At 37.0% G+C, this 15,238-nt stretch overlaps 1 protein-coding gene across 2 annotated transcripts; it reads left to right on the forward strand.

The window, feature by feature from the left end:
- The first annotated feature begins 625 nt into the window (after positions 1 to 625).
- On the forward strand, positions 626 to 14,685 carry pde9al (phosphodiesterase 9A like). 2 transcript variants are annotated; one of them, XM_037979674.1, is made up of 18 exons: positions 626 to 1,898; positions 5,259 to 5,329; positions 5,786 to 5,863; positions 6,913 to 6,956; positions 7,048 to 7,102; positions 7,241 to 7,311; positions 7,446 to 7,533; positions 7,619 to 7,700; positions 7,790 to 7,864; positions 7,952 to 8,038; positions 8,222 to 8,326; positions 8,518 to 8,600; positions 8,889 to 9,045; positions 9,508 to 9,621; positions 9,875 to 9,979; positions 10,085 to 10,213; positions 10,283 to 10,378; positions 13,935 to 14,685. In XM_037979674.1, exons 1-18 carry the CDS (start codon positions 1,830 to 1,832, stop codon positions 13,980 to 13,982), a joined length of 1,557 nt encoding a protein of 518 aa, XP_037835602.1. In that variant the 5' UTR covers positions 626 to 1,829; the 3' UTR covers positions 13,983 to 14,685. The 2 variants fall into 2 exon arrangements, with proteins under 2 accessions (XP_037835602.1, XP_037835600.1); XM_037979672.1 differs by lacking the exons at positions 626 to 1,898; positions 5,259 to 5,329; positions 5,786 to 5,863; positions 6,913 to 6,956 and having other exon boundaries at positions 7,057 to 7,102; positions 7,643 to 7,700.
- The last annotated feature ends 553 nt before the right edge of the window (positions 14,686 to 15,238 follow it).

Genomic DNA, 15,238 nt, shown 5'->3' on the forward strand with positions numbered 1-15,238 from the left:
ATATATTCAACTGTAATTGACTTTTTCTACTTTGGCAAAAAGTAACAAAATAAAAGCACTGTTTTCATTTTAACACAATTTTCTCCAAGTCTGTTTTTCTTGAGCACATTGTAGAGATTAAACTTTTTCTCCAATGCATGATTTTGGGAGATAAACATATTTTTTAGGCTAAATGTAGCCTTTTGAAAATAATAATCGTAATGTCGCTCATCTGGCATGTACAAGTTTGTGCATAAAAAACCTACTCCAGAATTTGTAGTTTTACTTGAGTGGCTATTTGTAACAGAAAAATGTCATCTAGCATTTCTTTTTTTTAAAGAATACAAGCACACATATTAAAAAAATGTCCAAAACAAGTTAAGATAATGTTAGTAATTGTCTGTATAAGAAAGCGTTGTTAATTTATTTCTCACTTTATTATTACACTAATTAAAATGCCTAAAAACACCGGACAGGAGTCTGACAAGAAAAAACTAAAACTAGTTGCACTTGTCCAAACATAGAAATAAAAATATTGTTATATGTGTTTGCTATTCATCACTTTTAATATCATTTTTTTCTTTAAATAAAAAAATTAATAAAACAAAGCACCTGCACATGAGGTTGTGTGTTTTTTTTGCAGCAGCAGGGTTTATTTATGATAATTTGTAGACTCATATTTCTTCATGTACTCCTTTCACATTGACTTTATTGCTTTCCATTGGTTTTTCAGTTTTTATTCTTTTAAAGATATAGTTCAGATCTTTTGACGTGAGGGTCTGTGGGAGGTTTATGAACCATTAATATCTTACCTGTGGTAGGTAGTTCTTGATCAACCTTAGTTTGAAGAATTACAGTTTATTTTTGAGTGAACTCAACAGCTAATGGCATCATATATTACGTCTCCAACCCCTGCGACCCAGTAATTTATTAGTTAAAAATCAGTTCTTATGACATTTTTATTGAAATATTATATAATCTCTTATTGAGGATGTATTGTTGAACACTACAAACAGTACTTCCCTTGTGTGAAAACCAATTTTATTTATTTTTACACACCATTAAGCTTCATTCAGCAGGGTAGTTTTTGTTCAGTGCTTTTTTTGTCTGTATTTCCTATAAAACACAGAGGCTTGGGCTCGTTTGTCACCTGCTCAGGTAACAGCCTCACACCTCTAAAGACATCGCAGTTGTCATTTTATTCTCCTTAGTAACGGTCCCACAGCAACGAGTGCCACTTTTAATCTCTGCCCCCCTCTCACGTCATCTTCATCATCAGCTCCATCACTCTCAGCTGCCCCCTCCTCCTCCTCCTCGTCAGTTTGTTTGTGCCTCCATGTGAAGAAGCTGAATCCTGGGACATCACTCATATTCTTCCAGGAAGAGCCACACCACTGTGAGTTCAACATGTGCACTGATGCTTTTTTAAACTATCTTGAATGTTTATTTAGCTGTCGTGTGTACAAAATCCTGTTTTTTATTATAAGTTGATGCAGGGAAGATTTTTATATTCTACATACTGGTTGAGCTTTGTGGAAAATTATATAGTATTACACATACTAGATGTAGGCAACTTTACATTTAACCTTTACTTGTTTGGATTTGATTTTCATTACTTTAACAATTTTTTTCTTTACGGCCAGAAAGCTGAGCCTTTTTATCTTTTATTTCTTCTTTTTCCCTTAAGTCTTCTTTTATTTTTATTTTTAAATCCTGTGCATATTTACAGAAATACACAGTTAAATAACTATTCTCTTGCCTTTGTTTGGTTTTTAATCTAAGGCTCCTTGGGTTTATTAATCAGAGTGCCGACGAAGAGTATATGTTCAGGTGAGGAGAGGAAGATCAGCATGGGCTCCAGCTCCTCCTCTTACGCTCCCAGAAAAATTTACCTGGATGTCGATGGGAAAGTGCAAAAGGTGAGCCAAGTTCTGGATAATTAAATGAATATTTACTAATAATGATCTAGTTAGCTAACTGATACCTTGTTGTTTACATGGGTTTTTATTGCCCACATTTTAAATAAGATACAATATGTGGATTGGGATGTGAGGAATAAAAAGTTTTTGATTTATTGTTATTTACAAACAATCTTTTTCAGGTTTTATTGAACAGACTCAAAGAAAGGCATTTAGAAAATCTTAACAAATCTTGTTTAATGCTGACAATATTACTCATAAATGTTGAGATAGGCTTGTTATGCATCTTTTTTATTGTTTAGGAATCAGTGATTATAATAATTACAGTGGTTTTGCAAAATGTGCGTCCATTTTTTGCAACCTACAAAATGTTACTGGCTCATCAGGTTTTGGTTATTGTTGTTTGATTTTTCTCTTCTTCATGCTCCATAAACTTTCAGTACTAGACCAATTTGAACTGCAGGCAGGCTATTTGAGCGCACACATTTACTCTTTATGAAGCCCCTCTGCTAAACATTGGATAGAATGGGGTTTTGCATAGTTTTCCAAATTATAAACAAATGTTTTTTGTCATACATGCCTCTTCCAAACCCAACATACATCCCCACATCAGTTTTTTTCTTTTATCATTTACAGCCTGAATAGGCCATCCCATTTTTGCTATATAGATTGTGACAAACATTTTTTTCCTAGGAAAATACCAAAACCTTAACTTATTTGATCACAGAATGTTGTTTGTTGTTGTTTAGGGGTTCTTTCTTTCTGTATTATTATATTACATGTAATGCAGTAGGGGACTCATGTCATATAGCAATGGGTTGTTTTTTTCCACATATTCCCAAGAGAAATTAACCCAAACTTGTTAAATCTCTTCTGAAAATCTGTTTTGCAGATATTTAAAGATCCAGGTTATTTGCCTTCATACAGTCATGACCATCCTTATCTGAAATCACTAAACTTTTTGAAGATGCTCCTTTTATATCCAGTCTTGGCACCCTCACTTGTCACATCCCTGGTGATTGAAGAATCTCCCAAAACAGTTTTACTTTAATCGATTTTGTGTTTTCTGTCTTAGTTATATAACAGATAACAAACAATTAACTTGTAAATTTAGCCACTGTAGGTAATGAAAACCTTTTTTGTTAAAGATTCAAACAAATCAACAAATTACAAATCATCTTTTTGGTTGCAATTTTAGAAAACCTCCCAACTCTTTCTTTTTTTTTTTTTGAAAAACAGATTTGTAGGTATAAAATTAACCACAACCAAGAACATTAATGTGATTATTCTTTTCATAATTCATCTACTACACTTTACCAGCAGCTATTTCAAGTGGATTCTGCTGATGCGATGGAGATCTAAAATTAGACTATAAGGATGCTGATTAGTTTTCCTTACAGGTGCTAATGACAAATCACCAGTGGGTAACACGCTTATGCCCTAGCATTACTTTCAGCACTTTTTTTTATCTCAGGGTGCCTGAGTGAAAATAACATTTATCTCAATATTAATCATTGTGAAGTACATAGAGACAAAATTGTAAAAAAACAAAAAAAAAGTGTCTGACTTGCAGCTTTTTTTTTAACATAACAGCAAAGGCAGAGAAACTGCTTACAGATCACATAATATAAACAGTTGCAACAGATGGTTCCAGGCTCAAGTTTCATGTGTCTGAGGTCCAGACGTACTGAGGCACAGATATGCAGAACACTTGCTGATCTGTTGATGTGAAGTGCTTTCAGTGGAGATCTGGAAATGACACGTCTTTGTAAGAGCCATGAGCCCGCGGTCTGGCATTGATTATCTGTCTGCTTTCCCAGATCTCTTGTGTTCTGGGTACAGGCACTATATCCTTGCACATTCCTCTAATTGCACGCTCTACATTTGCTGCAGTAAGTCTTATAAACTGGGCTGATTTGTTTGCTCTTGACATCTTTAGGAGAGTCAGGAAGTCTCAAACAGCAGCTGCCTTTTTTTCCTGTCAAATGGTTCCCATGATGTCATTTTGTTGGTGACTTTTCTAAATTCTAGCATGAAATGATCACATTTATATTTCATACACACCCACTTCCGAAAATGTTGGGACGTTGTGTAAAATGTAAATAAAAACTGTACGCAATGATTTGCAAATCCCATGAACCCACATTTTATCCACAATGGAACATAGTAAACATGTCAAACGTCAAAGAAATTGTTAAAAAAATCATTTTGAATTTGATGGCAGCAACACATCTCAAAAAAGTTGAAATAAGGTCATGGGTACCGCTGTGAAGCATCCCCTCTTCTTTAACAACTGTCTGTAAATGTCTACAAACTGAGGAGACCAGCTGCTGGAGTTGTTGGATTTTGTTTACTGGAAGCACCTTTCCAGATGTGTAAGCTATTCATGCCAAAGTCACTAATGCACCCCCATACCATCAGTGAGGCAGGCTTTTGAATTGTGTGCTGATAACAGGCTGAATAGTCCCTCTCCTTTTTAGTATGTAGGATATGGCATGCATGGTTTCCAGAAAGTATTATTAATTTTGATTCATATGACCACAGAACCGTTTTCCACTTTGCTTCAGTCCATTTTAAAAGAGCTTTGGCTCAGAGAAGACAGCAGCGTTTCTAAATAATGTTCACATATGGCTTCTTCTTTGCCTGATAGATCTTTAACTGCATTTGTGGACGGCACAGTGAGGTATGTTTACAGACAGTGATAGCAGAATCAGACCTGGTTTTAATGAAGGGCCTGAAGATCAGGAGCATCCAAGATTGACTTTCAGTCTTGTCTTTTGAGTTCAGAGATTTCTCCAGATTCTTGAAACCTTTTGGTATTATGAACTGCAATTTAAGGGATATTCAAAGTGTTTTTTAAAAGTCATTAAGGGACATTATTCTGAAAATGTTTGACTCATTTTAGATGCATTTTTTCACAGACTGGTGAACCTCTGCCCATCTTACTTCTAAGAGATTCAGCCTCTTTAAAATGTTATTTTATACAAAGTCCTTTTACTGACCTGTTGCCAATGAGCCTAATTTGTTATAAAAAGTTCTTCTAGCTGTTTACTTTTTGTACCACTTAATGTTACAGCCTGTTATTGGCCCTGTCCCAAGTTACCGGTATTTGAAATGCGTTGCAGCCATTAAATTCAAAATTATGTAATTTAAAAAAAAAGGTTACACTTTCAATGTTACTATGTTCCATTGTGAATAAATGGAGGGTTGTGACAAATCATTGCATTTTGTTTTTATGTACATTTTACACTACATCACAACTTTTTTGGAAATGGGATTGGTGTTTAATGTCACCATATTTACCCAATCACGTGTATTAAATTTTAAAAACTGAATTCAAACGGCACGTTAACATTGCAGGTGGTGTTCAGCCGGCACTGCAGTCCGTGTGACATCAGGGAGCTCCTCTGCTCTTCGTCTAACATTCCCAGGTTTGTTTCTTGGTTTAATATGTGGAAAAGTCACATTTATATACACAAGCGTTATACAACAGAGTGCTAATGAATGTAAAACACGTTTGGCTGCTGACAAATAATGAACACATGCAGGGATCGAAAGGACACACTGTATGAATCATGCATGTCAAAGCAACAAACAAAGATGAATGAGAACTACAAGATGTGTTGGTGCCTTTTTTACTTTTACTAAAAGGAACATTGTTTTTTTTATTTAATTTTTTACCTTTTTTCTCTCTTTTTAAATCAGAACAACAAATATAATAGCTGAAAGTAGCTAGTAGAAATGATAAAAGTATGTAGTCGATGTTCTAAAATATTTACAGTACTGTGCAAAGGTCTGAAATGACTCCTCGTTTTGCACCTTTGTGTGAAATGTAAACTAATTAGGCAGGGATCTTAATAATTTTTGGCTTTATCTTTCTACTGCAGAAACACTGCCATCATGGTTGTGGATCCAGAAGGTGCCATGGTCTCCATTGATCCCACAATGCCCACCAATTGTCCAAAGTAATAAGCTCCACATCTTGTTCGAAATATATATTGTTGCTTTACGTAATTCTATTTTCCTTGTGCTACCCTGACCTCTAGATTTTGAGTGCCCTCTTGTCCCTTAATTCAAAGTCACGGGGGGTAGTGGTTAAAACGTCACTCTTTGAAATGTGGCACGCCTTAAAAAAACTTATATGTCATTAGTTTGTGTCACCTATTTTTCACCAAAATAGATGCAATGTGTTTTTGCCAAAGTTTTATTATCCTGTGTAATGTTGACTAGCTTTCTTGATCTAAGTCTATTTTTTCTGCTTGTCAAAAAGGATTAAGCTTGATAAAAATGCATCAGAATCACATTAAGGAAAACTTGCTTTTATAACACTCAAAACCTTCATTTCTGCCTAGTCAAAGACCAAGGCTGGAAATTCACTGAGGTAGATTCCAACATGTACCATTTGTGTTGAATGCCCATAAAGTTAGTGTGGGACTGAGTTGGAGGGGCGAGGGGTGGAATGAGATTCATCAATCTGTTGGCCTTTTCATTAAAATGGTTTTACAAAACTGAGCTCATTTTTGGGACACCTCTGGTAAATGCCAAATAATACGCAAATAAAGCCGGTCATATTCCACAGTGATGTGTGTTTACACAAACGAACCAGAGACTCGGAATCAAAAAGTAGCAACAGAATTGAAGGTTTAAAGGATCAGTTCAGGGTCCCCCCTCACACACTTCACATTTACTCACCAACTCAGCTCTGTGACTACCTTCCTTGCTGACTCAGAGGCCTAACAGTGGCGGGTTGTCTTTAACCCTCTGTGTTGCATCAGTTGTTACATGAATTGCACCAAGGCCAGAAAACAAAGGTGTTTTGTGAAAAGGGCTTATTTAAAGTTAACTTGAGCTCAGCATGAGATTACATTCTGCCTTTGGGAAAGGTAGTTAAATCCAGTCATCTGCTCTTTATATACAATAAAACTTTATTATTAATTAGTTTTTTTATTCTTTATATATAGAGAGTGCATGCAGTAACTTGACTAATATTTATATGCATCTAATTTCTTAACAGCAACTTGTACAAAGTTGTCCCACTGTCTGCTGGTCAGGTTGAAGGTAAACTTTCTTAAGCATCTTTCATGATCAAGAATCTGACAAAATAAATACAATTCATGCTGATTCATCAAGTATATATTTATACCTGCAGAGAAGGACGACATGTTTCACTCTGTGTTGTCCCAGGTGGCTGAGCAGTTCAACAGGTAACACCTTTGACTCAATACGACCAAAATCTTCCCTTCCCCACCGTGACAGATTCCCCACACATTCATTTGACACCAAGCTTTATTTAACATTCCCTTATCAACCAATAGAGGAATCTCCTGATTTGCCTTTCACAGAGCTTTTCACATCACTGAGTTGAAGACTGAGCTCACCAACAGGCTGGCCATGCTGGAGAAGAGAGTGGAAAGTAAGTGATGCAGTTTACAAGCAAACAAAAGAAAACAGCTGACAGAAGCTTCCATTTTTAATGTGTATCTGATATCCATGCAACACTCCAGAGGAAACAGATTCCTTCAGCCATCGTGACTTGTCTTGTTTCAGAGGAAGGCTTGAGGGTAGTGGAAATCGAAAAGTGTAAAAACGATCTGAGGAAGCTTCGAGATGAGATGACGTTGAGAGGTGGTGGCAGGTAAAATCAAGCTGGTCTACAAACTTTTAAATCTATCATGCATGCGACGTATAGAACAGAAGTAAATGTGGCGTTATGACTCCAGGTTAAACTGTTCATGCAAATACAGCTTCTCAGATGACGGAAAGAAGGTCACCCCTAGAAGAGATGTCCCCAACTACCCAAAGGTATGCACCCCTGTGATAAACTCTGCTGTCGTCGGGAATGTGTCGACTGATTTGATTGTCTGTTGACTTTGTAAATCTACCATTTACAGTACACACTATCTCAGGAGACCATTGAGGCATTAAAGAAGCCAACATTCGATGTTTGGCACTGGGAACACAATGAGGTGTGTTGATCGCCATCAATTATGTCTATTTTGTGTTTTCAATGACACTGATGTCTGGCTTTTGTTACTCGTTCTTATTGGTTGCAGATGCTGAGTTGTCTGGAGTTCATGTACCACGATTTGGGACTAGTGAAGGAATTTAACATGAACCCCATCACACTGAAGCGGTGGTTGGTAAGAATGCCACAAAAGGGACAGCTCTGGGAGATTTAGAGAGGATTTAGAGGGTTGGCGTGCAAATGGGGAAGCTTTTAACTTAATTTATTTTTTTAAATAGTTCAGCTAGGGGGAAAGATGGAGATCTGAGACAGAGAAGTTTGTATCCATGTACTGAATGAAGGATTCTCTGACTCCTAGTTGGCAATTCAGGAGAACTACCGCAACAACCCTTTCCACAACTTCCGTCACTGCTTCTGTGTTAGTCAAATGATGTATGGCATGATTCACCTCTGCAACCTACAGGTATGACATAAACATCAAGTTTGTAAATAAGTTTATAGCTTCATGTAATTATCACACTTTGTATGACTACATCTTTAGTCTGATTGAATGTTTTTAAACAAAAGCTTGTTTTATTCAATTGGCAACCTGTAAAATTCCAGATGAAGAGCATTTTCTTTTCACCAGTTCTTCACCTTTGCACTGTTTTCCAGGAGAAGTTGACCCTCACAGATTTGGGAATCCTAATGACAGCTGCAGTGTGTCATGACCTGGACCACCCCGGCTATAATAACACGTAAGATTCTCTCCTTTCTATCTGTAGTGGCGTTAAAAGATACAACACTACAGAGTCCCACTGACCCCCTGTTTTGAAAACCCTTACACAACACTGTTCTTGATGAACTGTGAAACGAGTTCAGCTCGGAGAGATCTCAGGTATGAAAACAAGCCGACTGAGATAATCATGTTACTTCTGGTCCGGGTTTCACACAGGTGAAAAACTTCCCCTATCAGGGAGGCTTCGTAAGAATTTACTATCCGATCATCTTAAATCCCTCCGTTTAACAATGTCATTCACCAACAGATACCAAATCAATGCTCGCACGGAGCTGGCTGTGCGCTACAACGACATCTCTCCACTGGAGAACCACCACTGCGCCGTGGCCTTCCAGATCCTTTCTCTGCCCGAGTGCAACATCTTCGCAAACGTGGACCCTGAAGTATTCAAAAAGATCCGACAAGTGAGATAACGATTCGATAAAAATGATATAGAATTGTACATCAAATCAGCCACTTTTCAGATTTACAGGATTTAATTGTGCCTCTGTATTTATTCCCAAAGGATAAACAGTACAGAACGCCCCCCTCATGATGTATGCATGACAATAATTATACAAATTACTGTTTGGGTGTTTCCACTTTTGCTTCTTTCTATGCAGAAAAGTGTGCTTTATTTTTGCCATGACAGTGCTCATATTTTGCAAAATATACTTATAGAACATTTCTAAGTGTCTCTTTTGAACCACAAAACTTTTAAACCCCTAGCTTCCCTCTAGCTCCGTTTGAGATTTCTCGATCACACAAATTCAAAGCCAGGGACTTCTTGTTGACCTGACACAACATATTCCTTTCTCGATATTATGATTTAAAATAACAACGTGAGGTAGATTTTGATTAATTTTTTTTTCCTTTTATGTTTTCAGGCAATTATCACCCTCATACTGGCCACTGACATGGCCAGACACAGCGAGGCACTGGAATGTTTTAAGCAAAAAGTGGACAACTTTGACTTCACCAATGAGGAGCACGTGACGTGTGTATGTGAAGATTTTACAACATCGACCCCATAAATTGTTTATTTAACTTTACATTGCAAATTGAACCCATATGAGATTTTTTAAAACTAATTTAGTGTGCTGTTATCAGCTGAAGTAAGAAGGATTGTAACAAAAACAGTTCAGTGAGCTTGAACATCTGTAAGGCAAACTCTGATGTTCACTGTAATAATGGCTTCTGTATCTCTCCATGTAATAAACATGTGTTTGCACATGTTTGTGTTTCTGTTCTCAGCTGAAGAAGGTTCTGATCAAGTGCTGTGATATTTCTAATGAGGTGAGGCCAACTGAGGTTGCTGAGCTGTGGGTGGACTGCTTACTGGAGGAGTACTTCATGCAGGTGAGTCCGGCCAAACAATTCTTTTCCCCCAAAACCTGTCGCTTGAAAAGAATAGATCAGTGCATTGGGACAACGTGCCATTCCTTCTACTCTGTTGGTTTTAAGAGTGACAGGGAGAAATCTGAGGGTCTCCCCGTGGCTCCCTTCATGGACAGAGATAAAGTTACCAAACCCACTGCTCAGATTGGATTCATCAAGTTTGTCCTCATCCCAATGTTTGAGACTGTCATGAGGGTAAGACAATGCTTTCACAAACATGTGCCACCAAAAGGTTCTTTTATTAACATTTGTTTACTTGGGCAGCTGTTCCCTCAAATTGAAGAGATTATGGTTCAACCTTTGAGAGACTCCCGTGATCACTACGAGGAACTTAAACAGCTTGAAGATGCCATGACAGAGGTAAAAGCTGTGAATCAATCAATCTATCTATCTATCTATCTATCTATCTATCTATCTATCTATCTATCTATCTATCTATCTATCTATCTATCTATCTATCTATCTATCTATCTATCTATCTATCTATCTATCTATCTATCTATCTATCTATCTATCTATCTATCTATCCATTTATAGAGGAATGCTCTGTTTGTTTTTTTGTTAAGCTACTTAACGCTGACCTTGTGATGAACCAGCTTTGTGTCGACACTTAACAGACAACTTAGCAAAGAATCCATTTTAAGCACAAGAACTGGACTGAAAATTAATGAAAAATTTTCAAAGAAAAACTTGAAAAATACCTTTGATCGGAACCACATTTAAAAGATTACAGAAAGCTGTGCTGCTGGGGTGGTTTAAAACCTTTGCACAGTACTGTATAAATCTGTCAGAATGTCTTATATAATGTGCCAATTAGTTCCAACTCACACAAACACACACACACACACAATAAATAAATGTTGATGTTTAATATAACCACAATAAAGCTTACCACTTTTCCCTTTACACAAAAGATAAGAGGCAGAGTGTGCGATACTCTGAAAAGTTACTGGCAAGTCTGATCAAATAATTTTGTTAAAACTTCCCCAAATCCCAAATCATAAATTACCAGCTCCTTTTTGTCCACGACAACAGCCAGAAAATAGCTTAAGAAGTTATGCATCCAAGCCAAGAAAAATTTGGCTTTTCACTATTTCTGTGCCAAAAATCAAACAAGAATGTTTTCCAAAGTACCAAATGTTTGCTTTAAAGCCCCATGGTGGGACGTTCAGCAACATCTGACACAACATAATATTCCTAACAATGTTTTCCTTTGTGTAGAACTGTGTGACAATACAAATCATTGTGTTTTCACTGCTTTAAGGCAACCTATTAATAGTCTAGTTACCACAGTAACCTGAGAAGAGGCAAACCAAACTGGAGAGGGGCTTGAGGCTGTTTTGCTGCTCTATAATTCATTTTAGGAAGAGGAGGCTGAGGTGAAAATATTCAGTCTGCAGTATAGCCATACGTGCCAGTAAACCCCTTCAAGCTGCTCCTCTAAGGTTGTTTTTGATAATGTAAAAAGAAAAATGCAAGCAGGAGCACAATCTTTACGTCGAAATTTGAAAGTCATTCCAACTTTTTCGTACTCATCAACATAATCAGAATATCAGACTATTTGGGGTATTATTACCACGTGTGTCAAACAAACAGATCTTGAACTTTTTTAAAAGCCATAGTTGTCAGGCTGGATGGAAACGGAGGCAAACCCAGAGTGCAGACTCATTTCTCAAAAAACAAAAACTAATTTATTAAATAAAGAAAATAAATAAAAACAAACCGCTGACGTGGCAGCAAACTAAACTTAATAGAAATCCAAAGCATGGCATGGCAAGGCAACGAGGAAACAAAACATGGATACACCAAACGACAAACAATGATCCGACAGGGTGTGAGAGAAATGACCAGGTATTTGAACACTGGGGTTGACGAGGTAAATGGAAACAGGTGAGTGGGGATAATGGCAGACAGGTGGAGATGGGCGTGGCAAGAAAGGCAGAATAGTGACAGGGGAGGAGTGAATGCTGAGAACACCACAACCAGGAAAAAACCAAACTGAAATAATAACTCAAAAACCTCACAATAGTTCAGATCTGTTGAAGTGGGGTGTTGTGGAAACAAATATTGTCTTACTTGATGTAAATAGCTCATTTTGAAGAAATATGATTTCATTCTGATTTCACAGACAAGCTAATGGCTAGTCCAGGTAGGGCCAAAACTAAAGCCTATCGCTGCCGTCTTGAAACAGCAATCTCAATTTATCATTACACAGTTTTCTACATGGTTATTTCTGCATTCAGACAGCAGCAGCTGCCACTTTCAGCTGGAATGTCACAATATAATATTTTTGTTGGCATAACTATGTAATACAAAACTAAGGTCAGCATAAGGCTTTTTAAAATATTGCTTGAAGAGACTAGAACATTACAGAGATCGGTTTTGATTTAAGACACCAGAAATCCACTCTGATCTCACTCAGATTAGCTGTAAGATGGTCAGTACAGTCAAGAATAAACTCTGTTTCTTCAAATTACAGTCATTTGAAAAATTATCTACAAAAAACAGGATAACAATTGTTTGTAATTTGTCCACAAAACCCTATTTCAAAGAATCTGAACTGTATCTTTAACACTTTATCAAGATTAGATATAAGTTGCTTTATAACCACATTTACAAGACATAACAAATTCATACGAGTTTTTTATTGTTTCATGCCTTGTAACATAGTACCTTGACATTCTGTTTTTATTGCTAACCATTACACAATGAGAAGCGCTTGCTGCATCTATGAAAAAAAACCATTCAAAGCGTTTTAGATCACCTTATTAAACCACAAATTTCCTCACAAATGTTGTCCTAATGCATAGTAGACCTGTTCATCTTGAGCAGTCTCATAGTGTTACCTAATGGCACAAGAACAACTGTAACCGGCTGAGCCTGCACGAACAAGGAGAAAATGAAATTAGCATGTGTTGACACATTAGATCAGATCACAAATGGAAAATCATGTCTTAGGTTATTGTATTCGTCCTACTTTATATTTTCATAGAAACTTATAATTATCTGTTGATATTTAGGCACACACATGAACACAGATTCGTGCATACACTCATGCTAACAAAAAGATATCTTTTGTTCAATGAGGCGCAGAAGAAAAAAACTGAAAATATGTCATTAGGCGGGGAGAAGAAGTAAGCTCTGCAGAGTAAGTAAATGCAACTGAATCCTTCCTTTTGTGTTGAACGTGGACGTTTTGAGTTCTGTGTCTCTGTTTCTCCACAGCAAGCCTCTTCTACTAAACTCTATAAAAAAAAGACAATTAGGAATGTGCAGCAATTTCACCATGTTGGACCAGCCATTTATGTTTTAAGAGAGCATAACAATTTGCAAAAGTAGGTTCTTTAAGGTTTTTTTATGGCAAATCTGAAGATTTCAGTTCAAACATGAACTAAAGGTTTGGACAGTTTACAAGGAACGAGAGAAAAGAAACCTTGCAAGCATTTCTAAACCTAATAAAACAGTTCAAATTTACGATTGAGCCAAACTGTGATATGAGTAAGTTCTTATGTTACATGTAAAGGCAGAGAAAGTTGCATTTTGTGTTTGCTAAAATCAAAATGGGGGAATTGTTGCTCATTTAATTTACATTATCTTTTGTTTTTCTTACATAACATGATACTTTTTCTGCTAATGAATTAAAACTATAACCTTTTTTTTAATTATTTTTTTGCTCTGTTTGACATTTTCTGCAGAAACAGAACAAATCTGACTGAGTAAGTTTTGACTTTTCACACAGTGAAGTCAGTCCTCACTCACTCAGTAGTTCTGCAGCAGCTTCTGTCTTTAAAACCTTTTTCAGTGTTGGATCATTGTGAATGAACCAAACTGAGTCATCAGTGAATTCTCGTTTAGTTCTAGTTTTAGCTTCCATCTTTTGTCGGCCGCTTCTCGTTCAGCTCTTGTTTTCTTGCAGGGATCTTCTTTCATGGTCAAATTCAGGAAAGACGTGAAAAGTCCGTGAGGCCCCCGCAATGACATCCTGCACTGAAGACAGCTGAAGCAGGAGGGCGAAGATAAAAGAGAGTCAGCTCAGCTGCATACTGAACTAAAATTAGGCGACACGGCAGCACATCTTGAACTTTGACTTCGACCTTTGTGCTGGAGGTTAAAAGGTGTTAAACATCTCTGTATATTTATGGTGTTTAGTTTGAGCTCTTTTTGCATTTGTTAATGCAAGCTGTTGATGTGTGAGCTTTCTCTAAATGTAAATGTCAAATTGTGCTTGATTTAAAAATCAGGGTTTTTTTTATTTCTTTTTTATAGTTTGATCAACAGAAAAAAAGATATGCACTCATGTGTTTTTTTTTTCAGCTAATCTAGCAATAAAAAGATGATTGACACAGTGCATGATGAGTGTTTTTCAGTGAATGATCCATCTTCACACTTAGATTTTTTATTTTTTTTGTTCAAAAAAGTCATGCAGTATGATGTCTGAAGCAAAGCACATCAAGCCCAAGTTACCCTATTTAACATCTTACAACTATACATTTGTGCTGCCTTTATTGGGCTGCCAATGTCCCCACCTAGTGATGGCTGGGAAAGTTTGAGAATTAGTTTTGACCCTCTGTTGTTGCCATAGTAGCTCAGTTTACAGCGTTGAGGTTACGGAACAGCAGTTCAAGATCCTCTCCTCAAAAAACTGGATATATCCCTCTCAGGCTCAAATTAAGTTTTAGTAACAGGAAAAATCAGATATTTGGGGAAATTATCATCTGAGTAAAATAAGGCTCATAAAATATGAATGTGGAGTAATTAGGTATATGCAATTCGCTGTTGCAAATCTGCAATGCCTGCCTTGAGAGGGATATACAAGCAATAAGTTGCCCTACCAAAGTGGGCACGAGAGAGAGGCCAGAAAACTTATGTATTACTACTTAACCACACTATGCATGCACTCTTATTAGTATTTTGCTAAAATAAAGTCAAAATGTTCAACTAAAACAGTTCCAGATTTTGAACTTGGAACCACAGAAAGGTGCCACTTATGAGGGGGCCCTTCCACACCCCTTCCTCCTGCAACAGCTTCCCCGTGAGCCAGATCAACAGGGGTGGTTTGCTTCCAGCTACTCCACAGTCTTTTTATGACTGCTTTTTATAGTCAGAATGTTGTAAATTACTCATGCGGCCTTCATCTGAGACGTGCTAAATACCACCTGTGTGGCTCTGATGGAATCACGTGACGACCGCAGACTAACATGCAGTAAGAAACAACAAGAA

Source organism: Kryptolebias marmoratus, linkage group LG2, assembly GCF_001649575.2.
Source record: "Kryptolebias marmoratus isolate JLee-2015 linkage group LG2, ASM164957v2, whole genome shotgun sequence".
Taxonomy (NCBI): Eukaryota; Metazoa; Chordata; class Actinopteri; order Cyprinodontiformes; family Rivulidae; genus Kryptolebias; species Kryptolebias marmoratus.

Coding starts and splice junctions, on each gene's coding strand:
- pde9al (XM_037979674.1), top strand. CDS start 1,830: ATGGGCTCCAGCTCCTCCTCTTACGCTCCCAGAAAAATTTACCTGGAT. Junction 9,622..9,874: donor ATGAGGAGCACGTGACGTGT/GTATGTGAAGAT, acceptor TTCTGTTCTCAG/CTGAAGAAGGTTCTGATCAA. Junction 10,379..13,934: donor TTGAAGATGCCATGACAGAG/GTAAAAGCTGTG, acceptor GTTTTCTTGCAG/GGATCTTCTTTCATGGTCAA.